Source organism: Balaenoptera acutorostrata, chromosome 11 (genome assembly GCF_949987535.1).
Source record: "Balaenoptera acutorostrata chromosome 11, mBalAcu1.1, whole genome shotgun sequence".
Taxonomy (NCBI): domain Eukaryota; kingdom Metazoa; phylum Chordata; class Mammalia; order Artiodactyla; family Balaenopteridae; genus Balaenoptera; species Balaenoptera acutorostrata.
In genome coordinates this window covers 103456869-103483101 of record NC_080074.1, presented here as the reverse complement: position 1 = coordinate 103483101, position 26233 = coordinate 103456869, and the positions used below count along the sequence as shown (strand labels likewise).

The following is a 26233-nucleotide window of genomic DNA, read 5'->3' as shown; positions in this document are numbered from 1 at the left end:
GTTAAGGAAACTCTAGGCTCCAGCAAGCAGGCTTATGTCATAGCTCCCCAGGTCTGTTTTGAACCTGTAATATACACACCTACTGCCAGTTTTGGCACCTGCTGTTCTAAACTCAAATGCTGGCACTCCCTCGTTCTTTATTCAACGAAGGAGGCTTTTATAATCGAGGAAACAGCCCTGGTTCTCGGTTCTAAGAGGTACCAGAGAGATTTCGGAAGAAATCATCAAGGATAGGAAAGCATTCATTCCCCTGGGCCTTCCGTCATTCAAACTCCCACCTCCCTGTATCCCTAAGTCCCCCTGGAACTCCAGTCCAGCGCCAGGCCTCCCCCGCCGCCCGAGGCTGCACCACAGCCCATAGGCTGCCCCTTCCTCACTCGCTACCTGTTGGGGGAACCTGGCACCACTTGCACAGGCTGCCATTTTGACTGGCATCCTTCCAATTCTACGGAAACCACAGAGCTGACCCAGACGAGGGAACCGGTGTGGATCTGCATGGTGAAGGCCACTCACCTGTCTGAGTTCCCTTTCTTGGTTGTATCCCCAAGGCCACAAACCTGACTCTGAGTGAGTACGGCGCTGGCCCAGGGTGCGCTCAGCAAGAGGACACAGCTCTCCAAGACTCCGCCAAGCCAAGGCTCTGTGTTCAGCACTGGGCTTCCCATCCCAGGAGTAACAAATGTCTTTCTGGTGAAGAGTGAGAACTCTTTTCTTGGTAAATGACAAATGTTTGGATTGTTACTTTGGTTCTTAGCTACCCCATAACAATTACAAGAAAATCTTGGCAAGAAATAAGGAGCCGAGGCACCTGCTGTTGCATAGGGACACCTCAGGGACAGAAATGATACAGTGGAAAGGAAATTTCAGAGACAAAGATGGTCTTCCCCTGGTGCCTGGAATTATCTTCCTGTGCTGGAAGAAATTCCGATGCTACGTGGTAAATGGTATCCAGGAAAACTTTAGAGACGGTGATTCCAACTATATAAGTACCAGGGAACTAATAAAGTGATATGAGAAAAACTTAAAAATGGATTTGACGCTGCTAAAGCAATACTAATTACAGTCATGCATATAAGCTGTGTACCATTTAGGCCTAATAACCATGCAGAGCATTAATTCTACACTATCATTAAATGTGTTATATTAACTTGAAGCTTTATTGGATTAAATTAATAAACTCTATGCTTCTCGTGCTCACATGTTAGTCTGCTGGTCGTGAAGTAAGTAATTTTGCAAATTGCTACAAACCAACCAACCAATGGGGGGAAGAGAGATGTAGCCTCTGAATGGCACCTACCCCCAGCCCTCATCACAAAGGTTGCGCCCACCACAAAGAAGTCCTGGGATGCAGGCGGGCATCAGCCATCCTGGGCCCACCCTGGATCAGACATGGAGCTCATTCTTTGCAAACGCTCTTGAACAAAACCGGCCAGCATCCTGGGAGGCTGCCAAGGCCTGAATGACTTCAGAGGATGAGCCCTGACCCAGGGCCGGACACCCGAGCCCCGGGAATGAGATCATTAAGGTGCTGTGCACACCACTCCCATCACCAAACCAGCTCAGAGGGCAGAAGACCTCCTCCGATCCCAAAGTAGCACCTGTACCCCCGGTTCCTCCCAGCATCATCTCGATGACCAAACAAGAGAGCAGGTGCGCAAGGTATTTGGAACTGCAAAGTCCTAAATGGATGTAAGGGATTATTTATTATCGTAATTATTATCATGGGTTGAGGGGGGCAAGGGCTAACACTCCCCAAGGGGAGGAGGGTCTTTGTTTCAAGAATAAAAGGGTTGCTAGGTTTGGAAAGGGTCAGAAGCAATCAGGAAGATGAAGAACAGAAAGCTTAGTCAATAAAACCTTCTGTCGGAGCGATCCATTAGAGATGCAGGCTGTGTGTGAGCAGGGGCTGCAGAGAAATTATTTTTCTGGGAGAAACAATGGCTAGAGACACTCTCAAAAGATCTGGGCATATGGTGTATGGTGCTCCAGCCGGGCTTACCATGTTCTGCCATCAGAGGAAAGAGACAACTGATTATGTTTGCTTATCATACACCCCTTTGTTGCCTCAATTTCTAAAACCACTCAGATTGCCTGACACACACAAACACAGACTTTGAAGTCTTCTCCATGAGTATTACCCTGTCTGTTCCAACACACTGACCCCCTTCTCTGACCTCGGAGGACACCATATGTCTTTATTTGAACATTTCAAAGTCCTGAACTACTCTTTCCTTTGGGTTTATGCTGCCTTCACTAGGTTATGAACACTCAGACATTGATGTCACCCACAGAGCCTGTGCTCAAAATGTTAATGCTGAAAATCTGTAAGAAATAAATTTAAGACTTTGGATACCAGACTCAGAAGTCCATGGGTGGACCACATGGCGGGAAATACCAGATTCCAGGGAAGTTGAAGAATTTCGGGGTTGGAAGGCTTGTCTGATCCAACCACCTATTTTTCCAGTGTTAAAATCCTCGCCACAAAATCTCCACCAAGTATTTACCCAGACTGGGTTAGAACACCTCCAGTGAGAGGGAACGCTGGATCTCTAAGCAGGTCTTTCATCTATGGACTGTTCTGGCTCATAGACATGTGTCTTTCTATGACCTTATCCTGCCTCTGTGTAATAACCCTTCGTATATTTAAAAACAGCATTAAGACTTCAAGGAGTAGCCTTGGGTTGCAGTCATGCCTCTCCACTTCCTCCAGCCATATCTCACGTGGAATTTTTTCTTTTGGAAGTCCCTTCACCATCCCCTTTACTCTTCTCTGAATGGGCTCTAATTGAGCTTTCTCAAGCCATAGAGTCGCAAACTGAATGCCCAGTGTATGAGGTCTGATCGGTGCGGATTAGATCTCTCTTGATCTAGTTGCTGCCTTCCTATTCTTGCAGCCTAAGAGCACATTCACTCTTCTGGGCAGTCACATCACACAGTTGATGAATGCTGAACCCATTTGTCGACTAAAACCCCTAAACCTGATGGCAGAGTGATGATTTTTGTTTTAAAGATGGTGCAACTGAGGGACTTCCCTGGTGGCACAGTGGTTAAGAATCCACCTGCTAATGCAGGGGACATGGGTTTGAGCCCTGGTCCCGGAAGATCCCACATGCCACGGAGCAAATAAGCCCATGAGCCACAACTACTGAGCCCATGTGCCACAACTACTGAAGCCCGCACACCTAGAGCTTGTGCTCCACAGCAAAGACAAGCCACCACAATGAGAAGCTCACTTGTTGCAACTAGAGAAAGCCCATGTGCAGCAACGAAGACCCAAAGCAGCCAAAAATAAATTAATTAATTATTTTAAAAAACAAAGAAAAAGATGGGGTGACTGAATCATATCTCTCCCACCTTGTGCTTTTGCCATTGGTGTTTTGGATTTTGGCAAGATCTCAAATGTAATTCTGTTAGATTTTATGCTTGTTAGATTCAGTCCATCTTTCTCAACTGTCACTATCTTAATGGATCCCAACTGGTGGCTCAGTGTACTCAATGACCTTCCAAATTTTGTTGATATTTTAAGTTTTCAATCATAATGTAATCTAAATAACCTATAATGTTGGTTTTGATTATTTAATTTATCTGAGATTTACTTAGAAGAGCATTTTAGGGACTTCTCTGGTGGTCCAGTGGTTAAGACTCTGAGCTCCCAGTGCAGGGGGCCAGGGTTTGATCCCTTGTCAGAGAACTAGATCCTGCATGCTGCAACTAAAAAGCCCCCATGCTGCAACTAAGGAGCCCACATGCCACAACTAAAGCTCCCGTGTGCCATGAGGAAGATCCTGTGAAGCCAAATAAATAAAATAAATAAATAAATATATTTTAAAAAAGAAAAAAAGGAAGAGCATTTTAAAAAATATATAAACTGTTGGTTTCTAGTTTTATTGTATTATAGTAAGAAAATATATTGGTAGGGATTACTTTTTGGAATCTATTAGCCTTTCCTTTGTATCCCCATATTGTCAATTTTTACATAAGTTCTATAACAAGAATGTGTATTCTACTGCAAGGCACAGAACTCCACATTCATCTCTTAAATCAAGCTTGCTGGCTGATGGTTTCAAATATTTTGTATATTTGATGTGCTTTTTGCTTGACTGATATGTCAAATTTGAGATAAGTTTGTTGAAGTCTTCTAAAACTCTTTTAAAGTCTTGTTTTTATCAAATTTTCTTTGTTTTTCTAAGTTTCTGCTTTTTGCGTTTTGCTATGTTGTTTGGCACATACAGGTTTATATTTGTTGTATCTTCTCTATGGATGGACCTTTTTTTTTAATTACTACAAAATATTCTTCCTTATCGCCCTTAATTTATGCCATTGGTAAACATGTTGAACACGACAAGAAGAACTGTCTGTAATAGAGCTCTCTGAGCTATTAATTAATTACATGTGAGCATAAATATGCAACCTGTCTTCTATTAACCACTCTGAAAACTCTCCCTTCCCCCAGGGCAGTGTCTAATGATTTCATTCTATGATATCTATGCCTAGTTATTTTGAACAACAGAGGGAGGAGGAGACAGAGAAGAGATAGATAAGAGAAGGGAGGGAAAGAGACACGAGTTCTCAGGGGGATGGGGGACATATGTGTGAAGGAGCCAGGGAGAGTGAGTAAGAGTCATGAGCACTAATTATTTATCCTCTCCTTTCTGTCTCACTATGATAGCTGGGGAGCCTCTCTTGCGTAGTCCAGGGTAGTGTAGGTCTTAACCCCCTGCTGACACCTACAGTTGGCTCCAAGTTCATTAGACCCAGAGTGAGAAGGCCTTGGTTCAAATCCTGCTTTTGACATTTATAAGCTTTCTGGCCTTGGACAAGTCACATTACCTCAATGAGCTCGAGGTTTTCTGTATCTGGAAAACCAGATGGTAATACCTGCATTAGAAAGAAGTCATGTGTAAAAAAAAGGGTACACATGAACTTATCTACAAAACAGAAATAGAGTTACAGATGGAGAAAACAAACTTATGGTTATCAGGGGGTAAGGGGGGAGGGAAAAATTGGGAGATTGGGATTGACATATACACACCACATATATAAAATAGGTAACTAGTAAGGACCTACTGCATAGCACAGGGAACTCTACTCAACACTCTGTAATGGCCTATATGCGGAAAGAATCTAAAAAAAGAGTGGATATATGTATATGTATAACTGATTCACTTTGCTGTACACCTGAAACTAACACAACATTGTAAATCAACTAGACTCCAATAAAAATTTTTTAAAAAGAAAGAAATCATGTGGACTTAGTAAGATCATGCATGTGGAAATGTCTAGCAGACCCATTACGTCACCACCAGCGTTAACAAGTATTGACTGACTACTTCATAAAACAACATTCTGGGTAACATAATTTAGACTTACCGAATGGTCTCTGCCCACCAGGAATTCAGCATTTATGAACTCCAAGTCCACACGTAAGTGGCGTGGAGGAAAGGAACAGGCAGAAGAGGCCACACACCGCCCCACGGTGCCAACCCCACCCCATGGTGCCTTCCTGAGCTCCAGCTGACATAATTCTGCGACCACAGAGCCTTGGCTGAGTTAAGTGGAGGAAGTTACCTGCTCCGGCAGTGGGGCGGGTGTAGAGTTATCAGGGGAAAAGTTAAGAAAGGCTGAGTCCAGACAAGGGAGATTTTCAACAGTGGGGGGAAGGAGAACAATTATATACTGAGGATGCTGCAAGGGTAGTGATGGATTTGGAAAGGATGGAACCTACTGAAAGCCAGGGTGAAAGGCCCAGGTGTGACCTCGAGGATGCAATGCCACCCAGGACGTCTGACTGTGGTGGATTGCACCTCTCAGAAGGATGACTCTGTGTGTGTGTGTGGGGGGGGGTGTGTGTAGTGTGCACATGCATGGTATCAGGGGTACTGGAGGTCTAAGGATGGGACACGTGGGAAGCAAAAAGGGCTGGGAATAGAGATGCTCGTGTGAATACAAGGCTTAGGTTCAAAGAGGCCTTCAGAGAGAATTTGCGGCGAGCCAGGACTTTCCCTGCCAGCCTCCCACAGGCACTGTGGAAATTAATTAAGCTTCACATAGTGCACTGCACACAGAGAGTCAAGGTGCCAGGCTAGAGCAGAGCATTAATACTCAGTTCCACCGGGGTTCCAGCTGACGGCTCACAGGCCGAGCCTTTCTGCTATAGAATATTACTTGGTCAACATATTTTTTTCCTGTTCCCTCTGTCCTTTGCCTTCACTTAGGAACAAAGGGTCTCAGAAAGTCATCTGGTCCCACCTCTAGGTTCTAGGCAGGGTGTGCTGAAATCATTCCAGGAAAAAAAGTAGCGTCTTCCTTCCCTAAATGAAAGGATGGTCTTGACCTTGAACAGAACAAATGGCATTCTTCTACGGTTTAGATAAATTTCAGAAGCTTGAACTCAAAGCAGAGCTTCAGAAATGGCCAGTGGCCTTGGAGAACAGTCGCTCTGATCTCATGTGTTTCCATGTGGACCGACAGTGGTCTGATCCATAGGACTCCGGTTTGCAAAGCCTGGGGAAAGGCAGATGCAGAGAGAGGAAGAGTTCCCCTCCCAACACAGACAAGTGTCCTGTATCCCATGTGAAGGAAGTGAGGGTCGGGGCAGTGCAAGTGGCCAGTGTGTGGTCACCTGGTTCCCTGGGCCAGAGTGGGGGAAGAATCCAGGCCTCAACTCCCGCCCCATGTGCATCTACAGTACCACGCTGCCCTCCCAGCCTCCACAGTTTTAAGACAAATATCATACGATATTGCTTATATGTGGAATCTTAAAAAAAAAAGATACAAAAGAACTTATTTACCAAACAGAAATAGAGTCACAGATGTAGAAAACAAACTTATGGTTTCCAGAGGGAGAAAGGGCGGGGGGGATAAATTGGGACATTGGGATGGACATATACACACTACGATATATAAAATGGATAACTAATAAGGACCTACTGTACAGCACAGGGAACTCTACTCAGTACTCTGTAATGATCTATACGGGAAAAGAATCTAAAAAAGAGGGGATATATGTATATGTATAACTGATTCACTTTGCTGTACACCTGAAACTAACACAACATTGTAAATCAGCTATATGGCAATAAAAATTTTAAAAAAAGAAAAAGAAGGAAAGAAAAGAAAAAAAACAAAACAAAACTGACAACTCCAAACCTCTGCATTTAGGATCGTCAGCATCCAGATTCCATCTGGCATCTGTCAGTTGTGGAGTGAGCACGCCCTGGGGTGAGGAATGGGGCCGAATGTCTGGAGGTTGCCCCCTTTCCCGGGTCTCCCCCGCCCCTGCCCCTCATGCTCTGATCACGGAGTGAAGACCCTGGGCCAGAAACATCTCAATGAGTCTGCTATTTGCCGGAGAAGAAAATGGAAGCAAGTTCAGCCTCCGCCAGCTTTGCCGTGGGGATGAGAACAGTCATGAGGGACTCAGACTCACCACTGCCCCCTCCCGCCTTCCCCACGCAACTGCGGTCTCCGGCTGCAAAGGGAGGCTCTTACTAGAAAAACCCACTTAGGGTTCCCTTGTTCCCCTGAAATCAGTCTCTCTCAGTCTCTCTAATGCCTCTCTGTCTCTGTCTCTGTCTGTCCCTCTCTCTCTCACATGCACACAGCCCCACACAATTAGGGTAGAGGTGAATGAAAGGCAAACATAAGAGTTTGTAGAAAATTCTGCAAAGGCTGTAAAATCGCCAATTGGATTTTCAAGATGGATGGTTTCTCCCTAATTAGATTCTGCTGCCTTGTATAAACCAACTTTGCAGCTTAATCCCATCCTGTAAAGCAAACCATTTCTCATCAGTCAAGTTTACAGATCATGCCCGCGGTGCACACAGAGCACAAATCGACCTCACCTTTCCGTCTGCTCTCAGGGCCAAGTTAACAATGTGCTTCTGCCTCTGATAATAATATACCAATAAAAAGACACGTGCGTGACTAAGCTGTGGCCGTATGGCCTAGAGCCCTCCCCAAGAACTTCCCTCCACTCTGAGAACAGGAGTGGAACTATAGACTGGAAGGGCTCCTGGGCGTGCCTTTTGCAGGCTGGTACCTTCTGGAAGAACAGGCTAGAGCAGCATTTCTCAGTGGGGCCTGGGGTCTGCCTGCATCAGAACCCCTGGGGAACGTGTGCTAAGATGCACATTGCTGGGTCCCCTGCCCGCAAAACACACTGATTTAGACCCCCTGGAGGAGGGACCTAGGAATTTACTCTTTAATCAAGAGTCCCTGGTCATTCTGAAACAAGCTAACATTCAAGAACCACACAGCTAAGACTCGTCACAAGTGGTACGTAAGGGCCACCTGCCATAGGTACGATGCTTTAATTGCTGCCCTACCTGGAAGTAAGGACAAGGAAATGATGACCTCCCCGCCCACACACACACACACACACACACACACATCACAGAACACCAGTTCTCAGGCTTGTGTCAGGTGCCGGGATCACAGCTGGGCTGCCTGTCAGGTTGTGAGACACATTTCCTCTTGGTCTGGACACCCTTGCAGAGCCGAGGAAAACTGGTCTAGACAGAAAGCAGCAGCATAGTGGCTGGGTGGGAGCTGCAAGCGAAGCCCTCCCAGAGCCCCACCCCCCATGCTCCCGAGAAACTGCCCGAGGCCTGAATCATTTGGACGAGGAAAGACTGTGCAGAGGAGGGACTGATGCCAATGAGGGTGTGGGGAGCATCGCGAAACTTGTCAAGGCCAAGGGTGGTCCACCGAGGATGCAGAACAGGCTATTGAGCTGCAGAAGACTGAGAGAGGGCTGCCTTTGATCTCGAAAGCACTTTTCTTCAAAGAGCTCAAAGCACTCCCCAGACACAGCCTAATCCATTCTTACCCCCATCCTCTGGGTTAGATCTTGGTAAGGAACTCAACCAGGGCAACTCCTCCGGCAGATTCCAACTCTGGTCCAAAGTCAGAATCCCTCGGGGTATTTTATACGCGCAGACTTGGAGCCCTCACCCTAGACCAAGGCAACGGGGCCCTCCTGGAGTAGGGCCCCAGCATCCCCTACTGGTGAAAGGTCTGAAGTTCCTGCTGCCTCCAGGCAGTATCATTCTACAAGGGGAGAGCTCAAGTTTTTTTTTTCCAGATCAACATAATTGGGCAGGGTGCTTTCAGTGGCAAAGGAATTCGTAGATCTGACGGCCAGAAGTTCCTCCTCACGTCAAACCATGTCTCCCATGGTAAAATGTAAGGTTCACCAAGCCTCTGCATGGTGCACACAGAGAAAAGCGGCTCGGTTGCAATCTGACCCCCTCCTCCTCCGAGGGAGGTGGAGGGAATGCAGTCCACTCTGGAGGTGCTGCAGACGAGCTGGGCACCAGCCCAGGGCCCTGCGTTCCACCTGGCCCCCACCTCACCCCGCCGGGCCGTGGCTGCTTCTCGGTGCACACGCACCAGCGTCAAACACTGAACCCAGAGTCTAACTCAGATCTGAGGTTTTCTCAACTTCCGTCCCAAAGGCAAGAGGGTGGGAGGTTGAAGGCCCCCAGGCTTGCCTCTTTCCCCTGCTCCCGATATGCAGGGTCAGAAAATAAAATCCACGGCTGGGAGGAAAGGCCGGGAGGAAAGGCCTGGAGTTGCTTCTGACACTGCCCTAGAGCCTGGGCCTCCGGACATCAGCTTCAAGATGTCAAGCCCAAGCCCTGCCCCCGCTGTATCCTCCTCCCTCCTAGAGGCTGGAGGTGACCCTGGAGGATGCTGCAGGGGGGCCTTTCTCACTCACTGCAGTGGAACTGTAACCCTGAGGGACACGGCCAGCCTGCGGACCTGGGACCAGGACTCCCCCCAGGTCGGTCGCAAGTCTCTGGGCCCCGTGGGACAGAGAAACGAGGTGTGTGGTTCGGAAAAGGGGGAGGCAGCTGAGGCCACTGCTGCCAATGGCCACGCTGTCAGGTGCTTCAACAGCACGGGGATTTCCTGGTCGGCTTTGCGGCAGAATTTTTACAGCTCTGCCTCACTGGTGTGATCATAAACTCCTCAAAGACGGGGACACTGTGCTCCGTTGGCTCAGCTCAGCCTGGCACAGAGTAAGTGCCCGTCACGTGCCAGCTACTAGTCACACGCGGCTGTACCCTGGTGCCCAGCCCTGGGCTGCGCACAGCAGTCAAGTCTCGTCGCCCTCTCTGGGACAAGCGCTCATTTCCCAGATGGAGTGACGCGTTAACCCCTGGGCTGAACAGCCTGCTCGTGGCGGAGCCTGGGAGATGCTCTGACAGTCAGGGTTCCCCAGACTGCAGCCCGAGCCAAACGATTCCCCAGACCTTCCTTTCTCTCCCTTCACCAGCCAGAGTGTGCCCCTCCTGCAAACAAGCCCAGACCCCCAAACTCGCCTCCTAGATGTCCCAGAATCACTTAGCCTCATGCTGAGCCATTTGTAAAACCTCCCATCTAACTATTCTGTATCCCATTGGGGTTTCAGTTTTTTCTTTGACTTCTAAGCTGCAAGGACCTCCAGGGATCCCCTGGTCCAGGTAGAACCCGGAAACAAGATGTGAACAACCTTTTTTCTTTCTTTAACAGAAGAGAAGAGAACACAAGAGACTCTAAGAGAAGACCTCAGAGCCCATCACATGTCACAAGGGTGCACACATTTCATGAAACTTTTGTCTCAGTTATTCACACACACAAGTGTGTGGGAGCTGCAAAGTCAAGCGCGTGTCTTCTGGCCAGTCACAATCAGAAAGTTTGAACAACACCAATCCCGTTCTCGAATGTTGCCGGTAAGGAAACAGATGCACAGAGAGGTAAAGCACATTGCCTGAGGTCACACAGCTGGTCAGTGGCAGTGCCTGGGCAGGACCTCAGGTTTCTCCTGTCTCCTGTTTTAGTGCTCTGCTCACTACAGGTCTCTGGGAAAAGGACTGCCAGAGAGCTCAGTGACCCCCGAGCCCACCCGAGCCCCCCGGCCGGAGTGGACCCCATCAGCTGACCTGGGGCAGGGGTAGCTGGCAGGCATATGAACGGAAGATGGGCACAGAGGGCTGGAACTCCTGGCTGAGCTAGTTTCGACCATGCAGCTGAGAGTGACCTTGACTTTCAGCTCAAGAACTTTTTAACCATCATTAAATTGGAACAAAAACACGAATGGAGGCCACTTAGAGATGGATGTATGGCCCAAGAGGCTCTGCAGTAAGTCTCTCCCTGCGGAGGTGCAGGCCAGCAGAGGGGCCCCCTGCAGGTAAGATTCTGGGCCCCGAGCTGGGTCACTGCAGGCATTCAGGCCCTCGTCTCCTTATGAAACAAGGGAGCCGTCCCCTCTGGGGGTGCCCCCTAACTTTCCCTGTGGCCCCTTGGGGTGATCAGTGCTGGACTCAGAGAGGAGGGTGGTGAGGGGCAGAAAATAAGCCTCATTTTACACGTGGGAAAACTGAGGCTCAGAGAGGCCAAGAGACCACAGCAAGGTCACAGAGCTAGCTGGTTGGAGAGCCACACGTGACTCTGACCCAGAGCTCCTGATTCCCTGGGCCTGCTTCTCACATCCACACAAGAGACACCTGGATATCTTGTTAAAACGCAGAGTCGGTAGGCCTGGGGCGAGGCCTGAGGCTCTGCATTCCCGAGAAGCTTCCAGGTGATTCCGAAGCTTCTGATCCATAGACTAGACTTCGACAGCAAAGCTCTACACTGTGTCATCTGGAAGGATAAAGGGATCCTTATACTTCACCTCCAACTCTCCACTTCAGCCAGGCAAATCCTCCAAGACTCACAGACATACTTATTTAAAATAGTAATAAATGTTATTATTTTAACGTTCATCGAATACTTACTAAGTGCCAACACTGTTCTAAATGCTGACATGTAATCCTCACAGGTCTATGAGACGGGTATTACCGTCCCTATCATACACATAAGGAAGCTGCAACTCAGAGAGGTTAAGTAACTTGGCCTAAGTCACACAACTAGTAAGCAGCAGAACCAAGATTTGGACTCAGCTCTGACTCACAGCTTATTCAGCTAAAGCTTATTCAGCTTATTCTATAGCGTATACCCCCAACCCCTCTCTCTCCCAGCCCTGGGAGCCTCGCCCCAGAATGCTCTGAACACTCCTCTAGCCCGACCGTGTTCCCTCCAGCACCACACGGCCACAATTTCTCATAATTCAGGGTCCTAAAGGTCCTCTTCCAGACCTGTGTATACCTAGTGGGCCTCAGCAAGTTATTTTAGAGTTGATGGGGAGGAGGCATGAGATGAAAGGGAGCTCAGGGTGGTGCGTGGGCAGCGGTCCGCACACGTGGTGATCTCTCTCTAAATTAGGGGCTTGTGTGCTTTCTTGTGGTCTCTGTTGGAATCGCTGAGGATTCCTATGGAACATGAGCAAATCTCCGGGTGGGACAAGGGGCCCGGGGAGGACCTCCTCAGGGTGCTTCCGATCTCGCCCCCCACCCAGCCTGCGTTCTGGCTGAGGCTTCAGGACGGTAAGCTGTCCTGAGTTACCCTGTGGGTCACAAAATCGAGCTCCTTGCTGTAATGTTCGCTGATGAGTGTGCACAAGCACAGCACCCTGCTGGCACACTCGTCCTCACAGGCCAAGGGACACCCACCTGGCGGGCCCGCACCTGCGGCGCCCGGGGCCTGGCCAACTCGGGCTTGGCTCCCAAGCAGCCTCTTCAGGGCCCAAGCACATTGCCTGGTGCGGCGTCCTCCAGTACAGGAGGAGTTCTAGAAAGCACTAAATATCTGGAGAGACCCCGGGGCCAAGAGGGCAGCAGGAGAAACTTAAGACCATGATGGGAGTGAGAGGGCAGGAGGGCCGGGGTCTGGTCCAGAGATGGGGGTAGGTCCCATAGGCCGGGGCCTTACTGCCCCGGGGCAGTCAGAGTGGTTTCTAATGGGTCTCGGGCACCAGACCATCTTGCTCTGAGTCCTGGCTCTACGCTTACACACTGTGTGTTCTGGGGGCGTGTTACTTCCCCTTTCAGTGCCTTGATTTCCCCATTGGTAAGTTGTGGATAATGACAAATATCCAAATGGGTTGTGTAGGAATTTAGGATAGTGCCTAGCACATGGCGAGGGCCTAATAAATGTGAGCGAGGGCTTAGAAATAGATAGCCGGTGACAGCCCCGGGCCTGGCCCCCGCTCTGGCAGATGGTCATAAGGCGGCATCACCGAATAGGAGACGGAAGAGGTGTGTCTAGTTTGCACGCGTCTGTACAGAGGGCGGCTGAGACTGGTACCCACTTTTTCAGGGCGCACTCCAGCTCGTCCTTCTCCTCGTGGGCTTCTAGGAGCTGCGAGAAGATTCTGGTCAGGAAATCCTCAAAGTTGGACAGTAAGTGAGGCTCATCCTTCTTCAGCTGCAGCCAGAGTTGCTTGACGTCATTTTCACTGTGAGAGAAAAAGGAGCATTAGGGTGGGAACATGGACGTGAGGCTTCACGGGACACACGGAGGTCCCGGGTGTGACGCCAATGGCTAGGGCATCATTTTCATTGTCAGTAAGGAGCAGCAGTGGCTGACATTTACTGAGCGCTTGCCGCATGCTGGCTGCTTTATGCACATTTGCTCATTTGACCTTCCAGTGAGGCAGGTGCCGCTAACACCCCCGTTTACGGGTGAGGGGACGGATGAAGAGGGGGGAGGTGAGTGGCCTCGGGTCACTCAGCTGGGAAGTGATGAAGCCGGGAGTCACGCTGGCCTCCTAATGGCCACACTCAACAGCCTTGCTTTCTGTCTCCCGCGCTGAGCTGGTGGCGGGGAGCACACAGAGCCGCGGGCCAGGAGCCTCTCCAAATGCCAGGAGGAAGCGGGAGGACCGGAGCCCAGCGCGCGTGAGGACAGAAGGAGCGAGCCTGCCGCCCCAGGAAGGACGGGCCTCACAGCTGAGGGGGAAGGACGTGGCATCTGCTGGATGGCAGGAGGCAGCTGTCACCGCAGGGAGAGGAAGGGAAGATGCAGCAGCCCACTGGGGCCTGGAGGCAGCGGGCGTGGTGACAGGAGAGAGCAAGGGACGGAGCAGGTCTGAGAGGTGTGTGTGCACGCACGGAGAGACGGGTGGAGAGTGGGGAGGACGGAGGCCGGCAGAGAGGCACAGACACACAGGAACGTGCCTAGAACCGCTCCCTCCCCAACAGGCAGGCTGGCGCTCAGTGGAGGAGACACACGGGTCACGGTGATCAGGGAGGGGAGGGCCGGGAGGCGGCATACCCATGGACCTGCTCTGCCTCTGGAGAAACTCAACAGTCTACAGCCAGTGATCAAACAGACAGCCAGAGGGTGACCTGATTTCCCTCATTAAATTCTAAAACCCCTTTGATCTGAAGGTAGCTACAACTAGGGACCCTCAGGATAAAGAATAAAATCCCTTGTGCTGTGTAACAAGCACTATATCTGAGAAATTTTACTCAAAAGTGATACTTGATAGTGCCATGTTAGTAATGTGCCTGGGGTGTAAATGTTACTCTCCACACCCAGCAGAGAAGAGGCTCACCGAGAAATGAACCCACTTCTGGTCAGTTATCTGATCATCTATCCAGTCATCCCTCCTTCCCTCTTTCCTTCCCTTGCTCCATTCCATCCAAACATCCCCCAACTCATCTAGACCATCCATCCATCCACCATCCATCCTCCCATCCATCAACCCAACAAGTATTTATTATTTGTTGACAACCTAGCACTGATCTGGATGACATGAGAGATCTAGGAAACGAGAGAAGGGGAGATAAGGAGCCTCCTGTTTCCCAGAATAATTTCCATTTTCTCCCATACAGAACACTCTGTGGCTGTGGCTCTATTGGGCTGTAGATACAATGGGGATTGCACAAAGGGTTCAGAGATAAAGGGTCTCTGGGAGATACCACGATGACTTCCCATCACTGTGGCAGGTTGCCCCTCATAAGGTAAATGCATTATAAAATCAAATGCACCTTGCTGGCCGAGGTCTGTCTGTTCCCATCCCCTGGGTTCCTGCTGGAGCCTGGCAGAGAACCATTAGGGTGAGAGCCTCCAGTGAGATTTGCAGACCTACCTGACGCTCTTCCAAAGCTATCTGAACCGCCTAGTCATGGCCACATCACCACCCCACCCCCCCCGCCAGATTTCTGGAGAAGGGATAAGTCTCTCAACACTGGATGAAAAATAAGCCAAGGCCGATTAGCTGCCAAATCACTCAGCCAGTCGAAGCACCGAGAAAAGCTGGGAGCCCAGGTGTTCTGTCTACCACTTCCGGACAAAGCCAAGGCCACTCTCTTGGAAGGATACAGGGGTGCAGGGTGAGAAAGGGTCCTGGGTGGTCAGTCCATCCATCATCCATCTCCCTGCTTCCAGAACAGCACACAAATCATCTTGGTCGGTGAGATCTTTAAAGACCTCTGAAGTTTTCCAGCCTCCTCTGTTTCCTCTTCTGGGGTCCTGCAGTCTGGACCGTTTTCCCTCACGCTGCAGCAAAAGCCCACTTCCTTCTTGTTTAACTTCAAGGAGGATGACAATGGCCGGGCACCATCTTCTGTGCGTCGGTTTTTATCGACCACTCTTGGAACCTCCCCCAGAGCCTTCTCTTCTCCAGGAGCTCTCGTGTTGGCTCGGCCCTGCGCGGGCCTTTGACTGACGTCCTCAGAGAAACCTCTGGTGAGCTCTGATTTGAGAGCCCTGCCAGGAGGGCGGTGGCCCAGAAGTGATGGGTGGGCAGAGAGACGCCTCTCTTTCATGACAGTGCCTTGGCTCGCCCACACTGCCCTCTCCTGCCCCCTCCTCCAGGACGAGCCTTCACGGGGTCGTGGGCATGGTCACTGGGCTCTGGCCTCTTGTCCTTGGAGAAGTGGAGCTAGTGTCCCCTCTGGCTTGCCCAGGCTTCTGCCAGGCTGTCTCAACTCTGCCACAACCTAAAAGATGCTGGGAGCTACACATACTTTCTTGGCCTGCATGTTGTGTGAAGGCCCCTCCCTCTTGCTTCCCCTTTATCATTTTCCTCCACAGTCTTCTTCTTCCCAAACTCCAGACATATCAGCTCCAACCATCAGGCCATTCTGCCCCTCACTCATGAAACACACACCCAACCCAAGACCTGGAGACCCCAACACAAAAAGGCAAAAGGTGATGGCAAAGGGGCAGAAGTTGTTCCATGTTTTTCGGGCCACTCTCTGGTTTCCACTAGCTACAACATCACTTGATTTCATTTCATTTAATGGCAAAGGTCTCTGCGTTTACATCTATGCGTCTCTTTCTTACAAAACACTTTTTGCAAAAAAGAAAAAAAAAAATAGGGGTATTAAGTTTGGTTTGAAGTTGCAGCCACCTAAAATTTTCAGCTGAGTTACTGATCACCCAAGTGATGGGCTGGTAAAAACAGGTTCACCTCCCACCTCGGCTTCCAGAACAGGTTTGGTTCGGCTCAGGGATCTGATGCGCAGACGCGTCCGTGTAAGGTGGCTTTGGCAGGAGCACAGCACGTGGGACGCACTGCAGCCCCGGAGACCCAGCGGCGGTGGAGATGCTGGTGAGCTGATGGTGACAGGAAGCCTTAGGCGCGACGCGCCGAAACCCTCAAGGGTTTCAACCCTTGCACAGCCCTCTGATGGGCGGGCAGCCCTCAGGGAGCAAGGCCAAGCCAAGGACTGTACTGATTATGGACAGCAGGGGGGTGAGGAAGGAGTGTGGGAGATCAGGGGATAGGAGTGTTTCCCGTGAAAATAATGTAAAAAGCAGAGGCAGAGCCCTCGACCCTGACGCAGACAGGTCATTGCCAAGGGCAGGCTGCACGGAGCCACTGGCCTAGCTGGAAGCAGGGACCCAGGGCTTGGCTGAGGGCTTAGTAGGCGTTAAGGTTGGACAGAACGGATGGAGAGGTTGCCCCTAGGCTGGGCTCCATCCCCCAAATCACAGTCGCCACTTACTCTTCCAAAACCTTTTGGGCTCCAAGCCTGTCCATCAGCGTCTGGAACTGGGCTTCCTCATCTTTGTCCATGTCACTCAGCTCCTCATCCCCTCTGGTCTGATACACCTTCTCTTCCTGGAGCTGGGCCGGGTGCTCACCAGTATCTTCCTGACTTGCCTTATTCTGGCTGAAGAAGAAGTGACCTGGGGGATGCACGGGCACAAGGATCTGGATTAGGCAACACTCACCCAGGAAGACCTTTGCTTCCTCAGTTGCCAGGAATCAACTGAGGTTCAGCTGAGAGGAGAAAAGGGGAGGCCAGACTCCCTGTAGCAAAGATCCTTGGATGCCAGGCTCTGGATTTTATGTCTTTCCTACTTGGATGAGATTCTGCCAGAGACGCTAGAATCTGGGAAAGGCAGAGAGCATGGCAGGTACTACGGCACCTTGGTGGTTCTTAGTCTTTGAAAGGCTGGCTTAGAATCATCTCTTCCTTGATGTCTTCTCTCAACAAGACCTTTCCCCCCATCGCACTCCAGCAGCCAGCTTGCCTATGCTCTGTGTTATCACCCAGTCATCCTGGCCACCGGCATCACTGTGCTTCACGTTTACAAGTCAGTTACAAATTCCTGAAGGTCAGGAAAGGCATCAGATACTGCCAAGCAAATACCTGGCACCTTGAAGGAGGCAGATGTATGGTGATTTATCTGACCCGTATTTGTTCTAATCAATACCTGATCAGTATTGGATCTGATGGTGTATCTGTTTTTCTTTTTTTTTTTTATCTTGTTCATGGATCTCAGTTGTTTTTCCTCCTGGTCACCTTGAGAACGCCTGGTCTATTCAAACCCTTTACAGATTCCTCTGAAAGCTGTTGCCCCTCAACCTGGAGGACTCGGCCACACTCAGGTTGAAATGAGCCATACAAGCCTCCCACTCTGGGGTCCACTGGTATCTCGGCAGAAACGGACAGGCTGGAAATCCCATCTCAGACCCCCCCCTCTTAAACTGAGCTTTCTGCCAGAGCTTCTCTGCCCGTTCCTTGCCATTTTCCAGTAGGAGGGGACCTGGCGGTGACAGCGTGGTGGGCACTGAGGGGGCAGTGGTGTGAGCAGTGGAGATGGACACATGAAAAGAGACCAAATGACCCACGGCCTGGAAACTTCAGGAGGCAGGAGAGCTTGTGCTCCATGGACCCTCAGAGCTGGTGGGGCAGGGATGCCCTTTATACGGCTTTAGGCCAACCCATGCCCTGGGGCCCCAGCATCCACCAGAACTTACTAAATCCAGCGGTGAACTCCGCTGGGGTCAGAAAGCCATTGCCGTCAGCATCCAGGGCATCAAACACATCCTCCAGGTCCTCCAGGCTGAGGGGCAGCTCCTTATGGAGCCCCTGAAAACGATTCAGACCCGCTGGTTAACACTGCTCATCACGGACGGCTGCCCAGGGGCGCAGCGCCTTCCGCCCCCGCCGACAAAAGCCAGAAGCCGGGTTCTGAAGCTTCACCACCCTTCTCCTCCTCTCAATATTAGGACACCCACCATCTCTTGGTTGCCTACTCATGTGGTAGGCAACTTGCTGGATGATTTATAAGTAAATATGTGTATATTTATTACTATATTTATATATAATTTACTATATATATGTTTGCATTTAATTCTCATGACAATTCTTTGAAGTGGGCATTATTATCCCCCTTTTACAGATGAAGCATGATGTTAGATGACCTGCCCGTGCCAGTAAGTGACATGGCCAGGATCAAATCCAGGTCTGACTTCAAAGCTGGCACTGTTCACAGCTGTAAAGGACCAGAACTGCATGGGACTGAATCCTGTTTAGGATAATACCTGCACGACACGATGCGGTCAAGGTCAATGAGATAATGAATGTAAAGAATATTGCACAGTGCCTGGCACAGAGAAAACGTTCAGTAAAAAGTATGAGGGAGGTAGAGAAAGAAAGGGGGGAGCAGAAGGTCCCCACCAAGGCCACTGACCCACCAAGGTCACTCAGTGAGTGAATGGCATAGCCAGGTTCCCCTCTGGTTTCACCTGCTCTGCCCAAGCCCCTCCCTCTGTCCGCCTGTTGTCATGCAGGTGTGGGTCACACTCTCAGAAGCCTTCCCTGCTGGAGGCCACTCATGTCCCAGGGCTGCAGTTTCTGTGGACACACACTATGGTCCTTTAGGTCTGAAGGGAAGCTGGACAAGGCCACTGGGTGACACACACCCATCATACCAGCCTGCCCCCCACTCCTGCTCCCTGCTGGCCCTCAACTGCTTCCTGAAAAGACATGAACTGCCACTGGCTTAAGGTACGGAGAAGAGTATTTGTGTTGGATTTCCCTGGCGGTGCAGTGGTTAAGACTTTGCCTTCCAATGCAGGGGGTGTGGGTTCGATCCCTGGTTGGGGAGCTAAGATCCCACATGCCTCACGGCCAAAAAATCCAAAACATAAAAAAGAAGCAATATTGTAACAAATTCAATAAAGATTTTTTAAAAGGTCCACATCAAAAAAAAAAAAAAACTTAAAAACAAAACAAAACAGAATTGTGTTGTAAAAGGGAGTTGGCCAAGATGGGGTGTGAGGTCACTGGACCTGAGTCCTGGGCTGCGCCGGACCACGTAGGGAGAGAAGGGCAGACACTGATGGATGAGGAGCAAAGTGGCTGAGCTGCGGATGCTTCCCTCTGGCCTCCGCCTGATGCACCGGTGGCCCCAGGCCAACGTTAATTTGCATCGCTGAAGCAAGTACCCTCTTCTACCCTAATAATCAAAACCTCCCAGTGAAGACTCCCCAAGGGAGTTCATTACAGCCCAGCTGACCCTCCCCCATCCTCCCAGTTCCCCAAGGGATGACTGCACAAAATTGCCGCTGTGGAAGTGACTGACAGCTGAAGACGAGGACCACGGGGCCACAGGAAGGAAGGTACACGCCCATCTGAACAGTCAAAAAGAGCTGGCAGGTGTTGAAAGCCCATAACGTAACTTGTGAGACACTCGGTTTGACCCTCAGGCACCCTTCTAGCTGATAAGCCATAACGATTAATTTGGCAGGTACTTGCATTAAGAGAGACGATGATGCATTACAATGTGGGGAGACAGGATGATGTGGGAGCCGTTTAGAATCACTGAATTACATAGGAATGAGGTTTTTAAAAAGGAAGGTAAGTGAGAGTGTGTGCAAGGATTCCAGAAGTGCATCTGCTGAGCAAACAGCAGAATCTCTGGCTTATCCACAATCCATAAACCAGCGGTCTCAAAGCCAAAGGCAGAGAATGCAGGGTGAGGATGGAGTCAAGTTTGCAAGCAGGAAGTTCATTAGCTCCATTTGAAGCCAAAGGCATCACATTGGAGGTAGGGTGAAAACCCAAGATTCCAGTCCTTTCCTTGGGATAATCCTGCCCCCCTCCCTACCCTCCGCCTGAATGCGATCTCTAAAATGTGGTCTCTCACACTGTGCCGGACCCAGAAAGGGGCTGAAAGGAATTGCAGAGTCAGTGGGACCCTCAACTCGCCTCTTGCCCAAAACACCCACACGTGGGCACCCTTGCTCTTGTCAGCATCACCCAGGAAGAGCCAGGTCACAGCCCGCCTCAGGCGCCATCCCTGAAGCCAACAGCACTTCTGACCCCAAGTCCTTCCCATGCTCTAATCCTGTTCCTTGTCTCTGTCTCAAACCGGCTTCCTGCTCTTGCTGTCACTGAAGCTGGGGAGGGCAATATGACATCCTCCAAGTCATACTCCCTCTTCACATCCCGGCAAAGTAGTACCGAGGGCTTCTCCAGCCTTCTCTGCAAACGGCACATGCCTGATGCCTCAACCTCTCTTTATTGGCCCTACCTGAAAAATCCTTTAGTCTTAATAACCATAATTACCTCTTATTTATCTTTCTTCTCTGGGCCTGCAGAGCCACGTAAAACCAACTTATTCTGCTCTTGTCCCCTGGGTACCTAGCGCTGTCTACATTTTTAACTAAAGGAGCCAAGCCAGGTGGAGAGGGATGCGATGATTCATTCCATGGTGCTGACAACCCGCAAAGCTCTGAGATTTGCCTAAAGTCACAGTGGAGGCCAGGCTGGGATAAAGAAGCAATTTCCCCTTCAGGGCTTCCGCTGTCAGCTAAGGGTTCTCTGTGCATCCATGCATCCTTAATTCCTTTCTCTCACTGCTATCCCACCCCTGCCACCAAAAGTCTGCCCAGCCAGCACCACCCGTGCCAGCCTTCCAGAATCCCGCCTCACGGGTGGATCCTGTCTCCCACTCCCACCTGGAACAGCAGGTGAGGGGGGAGGGAGTCAGGGAGAAGACAGGCTCGCCCTCCTCGCTCTGCCCACAGCCCAACCAGTGGCTCTTTACAATTCCACACTCCCTCCGACCGTGGCCTCCCTCCACCGCCTTCCAGTTCACTCTAAATTCCTGCTTCCTCTGAACCCTGAATTCCTGCATCACTTCCTCAGGAAGGCTCTGCAGGCCCCGGCTTAGACCAGTGATCCAGAACCCCCCAAACACATTTCTTTCGTTCATAAGTCTCACCTCGCTTTGTACTTTACATACTGATGGATGCGATTAGTGGATGAATGTCTGCTCCTTCAGTGGCCTGGAAGCTCTGGGAAGAGGGACCCCGTTCATTTTTGTTCACTGTCATGGCCCCAGGATCTAGCCCAGTGCTGACAACCAGGCGGTATTTAGATGCTTGTTGAACAAGTGAATCAATAAACGAGTGACTACGAGTGATAGCCGGCGGTCCTGAACTCCTGTCCACAGAGCACTGGCCTAGACCCCATCCACTCTAGATCCTGACCAGCCCCCGTCCCCCACCCAGGGATGCTCGGCGAGGTCTTATAAACTGGGGCGTGGAACAGGAAACAGTCCTGCAGGAGCCATGCTGAGGGCGCAGGCTCCCAGAGCCAGGGGAAAACGCTGTCTCCTGCTACACCCCAGCCGGACCCTCTACCTTCCTGGTCGCCAGCCTGCAACATGCCTCGTGCAGCTTAAAGCCAAGGGTTGCACAGCTTCAAATGCATCTAAGGGAAATGCTCATTAAAGAGAAAACCAGGAGATCCACCTTTACAGCCAGATTAATCTCTCCCTCTTTCCAGGCTCCCAAAGCCTCCTGTTCAGACCCTTCTCCCAGCACCAACCACACTCTTCCCTGCGGTAGAGCCCAGACGCACCAGACATCTTCAGGATGGGACTGTGAACTTCAGAGGCGGGATCTACCTTGATTCCGCCTGGTGCCTTGATGTGCTTGGTTCAGGCTGACGGCCGCGTGCAGACGGGAGTCTCAACCTCTGCGCTGTTGACATCTCGGGATGAAGAATTCTTTGTTGGAGAGGGAGGTGGGGGAGGAGCTGTCCCGTGCTTTACGGGACATTTAGCAGCATCTCCGGACACCACTTAGTAGATGCCCGTGGCATCTCTCTCTCCAGTCATTCCAATCAAGAATGTCCCTAGACGTTGCCAAATGTCCTCTAAGAAGCCAAAGTGCCCTTGCTTACATAGACTGGACACAAGCAAGTGCAGCACCAGCTAGAGACGAATGGAAGGGACCCTCTCCAGCAGAAATGCCCCTTCTTGATCTCTGAGGCAGACAGATGACTTGCACTTGACCTCCCAGTACGACAGTGCAGCCGCTGCGGAAACAGCGTGGGATCCCTCAAAATATTAAAACTAGAATTGCCATATGATCCAGCAATCCCACTTTGGGGTATATACCCCAAAGAACTGAAAGCAGGGACTCAAAGAGCATTTGTACGTCCCTCTCCATAGCAACATGTTTCACACCCAAGGGTGTGAAGCAACCCAAGTACCCATCAATGGCCAAATGGATAAACAAAATGTGGTAAATAGATAAAATGGAATCTTATCCAGCCCTAAAAAGAGAGGAAATTCTGACATGTGCCACCATGTGGAATCTTGAAGACATTTTGCTAAGTGAAATAAGGCAGTCACCAAAGGACGGAGACTGTACGATTCTACTTATACGAGGTCCCCAGAGGAGCCATATCCATAGAGACAAAGTAGGATGGTGGTCCTGGGGGCTGGGGGAGGGGGATGGGGAGTTAGTGTTTAATGGGGACAGAATTTCTATTTTGCAAAATAAGGAGAGTTCTGGTGAGGGTTACACAACAATGTGAATGTATTGAAAAGCACTGAAATATTCACTTAAAAATGGTTTCAGATGGGGAATTTTGTTACGTGTATTTTACCACAATTTAGAAACATCACAGAGTGGAGGACACTAGGAATTGTGTTAAGACTCGGGGTATAAGTCCCCCCACCCCCAATGACACACACACACACAGTGAGCATTTATGGAGAGATTTCCAGGTCCCAGCTTGGGGCTAAGTGCTCTGCATGTACACACGCGCCTGATTCTCTTCTAACGCTGGGAGTTAGTTATAAATAATTCACAAATGAGGGGCTACAGCTTAGAAGGCTTAAGAGACTTACACAAATTCACATTGCTAGTAAGTGGCAGATTCAGGATTAAAACTCAGGGCAATGTACCACAAAATTCTTTAAGAGTCTCTTTGTTAACCTAAATCAGGAGTCAACTAGCATCCCCTGTAAAGGCCAGATCATGCATATTTGAGGCTTTGCGGGCCTTTGTCACAGCTTCCCAAGTCCGTGTTGTAACCTGGAATCCGCCGTGGATGGTATGAGAAGGAAAGAGGCCGGCTCTGTTCCAATTACACGGCACTCACAGAAACAGCGAGCGAGCCAGGTTTGGCTGGCTGGCCAACTCCTGGATGGTTCTTTACAGTTTGGCTAATCCAGGAATTCCAGGCAGTGTTGCAGAGTGGGTACTTGGCATTGGTAATAATCATTACACTCCTCTAAGAAATCAGGGAAACAGGGTGTATGAGGCTGCTGGTGTTCAGAGATCTCCTGCCCGACCTGACCCCATCTCCCTCTCCCAACTGGAGGCGTCCCTTCACGCCCTCTCCAGCCTGGTCCTCCCGTGTCCCTCTGCCTCTCACTAGGGACCCTGTGGCTCACGACTCTGTTTCTCTAGGGGATCCCTCCCTGCAAAGCAATCTTCACCCCAGTTCTGCCTAGGATAATCTCCATGGGACACACAGAGGGGTTCATTGTGGAGGAGGGAGTGAGGTCTGTGGGGCCATGGGTGGAGCTGAAGACCCTCCAACCTCCGCCTAAACTCTGCGCTCACAGCTCAGTATCATCCATCCAACGTCCCGTAGCAGGACCTGCTCCTGCGCAACCCGAGCTCAGGGCGGCTTGCATCCTGGCCTCGGCCCTGGGGACCTGCTCCTTTCCGTCTGTGGTCCTGCTCGGTCAGGGTGTCTGTTTGCCCACGGCTGCTGCCCTCCGATCACCTCTCAGATGCCTGGGTCTCCCCACCTCTCGGATGGCTGGGAGCCTGTCTCACCCCCTGCAGGTGGATTTCTTCCGTTTCTCAGGAGAAAGAAGAATGACCGCACCAGGGGAGCAGCCCTGCCCCTCCCCCTCCCTCAGAGGGTGGCAACTGTGTGCGGTTTTGTGCCAGCTCCCCTCCCCGCCGGCTCCTCCTGCCCAGGCGCCCCACCCCGACCCAGCCACTCTCCGCCTTAACAGGCCTTTCCCGGCATCTGGATCTGGGTGTGCGTGCATGCTGTGAGCTCTTCTCCGGGTCCCGAGAGGCCGTGCTGGGAGCCGAGGGTGAGAAAGGGGCTGGTAACCAGGACCAAGGGGCCAGCCACCGGCTGCCGCGGTACGTGCGGGGGTGACAGCAGCAGGCAGATGTCCTCAGTCCTGCCAGGAGAACCAAGGGCACGTGGGCCTCACAGGGAACCCAGGGGGGACAACAAGAGGGTGACTTTCTTCCCAAATCTCCTTCCAGCCCATCCTCCTCCAGACATGACCGTGGAAGCGGCAGGGAGGCGGCCCTTCGATGACGCGTTTTGTTCTCTTGTGATATCATTCTCTCAGCTTGAAGAGCTGAACTTTTCCAATGCTTCGCCGTCCACAGGCACGCAGAAAGTTCAGGAAACTGCAGCCGGCAGAGCTGAATGCCACGGACCCAACAGACTAGCTGGTGGGATGGCCCGCCCTCCTCCCGCTGTCTGGACCGGGGATGAGGCCGGAGGGAACAAGGCTGCCGTGGTGTCTCTGGGACCTGATGCTTCTGACTTCATTCCGAGCCCAACGCAAAGGATTTCTTGAACAATTGATACTTCACAGTTTAAACTCACCGTGCCTCTCCCGGCCTTCATTAAAGAGTGGGCTTCGGTGCAGGTTAATGGGGGTATATTCAGTGAGAGTGCTGAGTTGCACTGTGCATATGACCCACGGTTGACCCTCAATAAAAGAGAATTCCCTTTTCTTTCTTTCTAGAAGGACAAGCACAAATGAAACATGCCATTAAAACCACTCCTACAAGCACCATGGCTACAGGCCTGTGAAGGACAACTATGAATTCCCAGGCTGGGGTTGTCGAGGTTTTCTCGAAACACACCTAGGCTGGACTTCTAGGTGGGGTGAGGCTTTGGGGATGAGTATCAGGGGCAGAAATTTACCAGGTGTCAATTGCTGAAAACTAGAGAGGCCCAGGCCCGCTTGTGGGCTAAGGTACCACTGTTCCCAGGTCTTTCCCCTCAAATCCTGCAGCACCTACTGGACGGGGAAGAGTCTGGGAGAAGCCAGAATATTCCACCCCGTGGGGCTGGTGGGAGAAAGGCCTGCGGTGCTCCATCCAGGTCACAAGCCTCCAGGCCGCGAGGCTCACACAGCGAGTGGAGGTGGGACGGAAACGAACGAGGGTCTGCATTTCATGGCCCAACTTCAGTGTACTCTGAAAAACCAGCCTTAAAAGAGAAAACCTGCCCATCGAGGGTCTTCTTCCCCTTCGTGCAGCTGTGTGTCCTTCCCCAAAATGCCCCTGACGTACGAGTGATGGGAGGGCGGTGTGGAGAGATGCTGTCAGAGGTCCAGTGCAGCCCACGCTTCCTTTATTCTCGGGGTGAAATCATGACTGCAGCATGAGAGACTTAAGGAAGACACTGGGAAGGCACCAGACCAGGGGTGGGCAAACCACACCCCGCCCTGTAAATGGGACCGAGTGCCTGTTTTTGTACAGCCAGAGAGCTAAGAATCGCTTTTACATTTTTAAATGGTTGAAAACAGTATCAAGAGAAGAATATGTTTGGTGACACATGAAAATGACATACAATGTACATTTCAGCGTAGGTAAATAAAGTTGTCTGGCAACAGGCCACACTCTGCTGTTTCCACACTGCCTGTGGCTGCCAGCGCTGCTGTAACCGAGCAGGACCTTACGGGGCCTTCGCGGGTCAGACCCCTCCCTGTACCCTCTGCTTTAGCTCCTCTCTGGAGGACCTAGATAATAGTATCTGATGCACATTTCCTGAGTTATTTTACAGATGCTAAAACCACCACCAAATGGAAGACGTTAACTACTTGA

The 26233-nt window shown here is 50.8% G+C and overlaps 1 protein-coding gene across 5 annotated transcripts in view; it reads right to left on the bottom strand.

The window, feature by feature from the left end:
* Positions 1-26233, bottom strand: part of CRACR2A (calcium release activated channel regulator 2A) — a 113585-nt gene that overhangs the window by 40693 nt on the left and 46659 nt on the right. For all 5 annotated transcript variants that reach the window (XM_007170218.2, XM_057556481.1, XM_057556484.1 and 2 more), the window contains 3 exons: positions 18089-18200; positions 16827-17010; positions 13178-13324 (listed from right to left, as the gene is read on the bottom strand). In XM_007170218.2, the coding sequence (XP_007170280.2) occupies positions 13178-13324; positions 16827-17010; positions 18089-18200 (443 nt within the window). The remainder of the gene's footprint in view (positions 1-13177; positions 13325-16826; positions 17011-18088; positions 18201-26233) is intronic.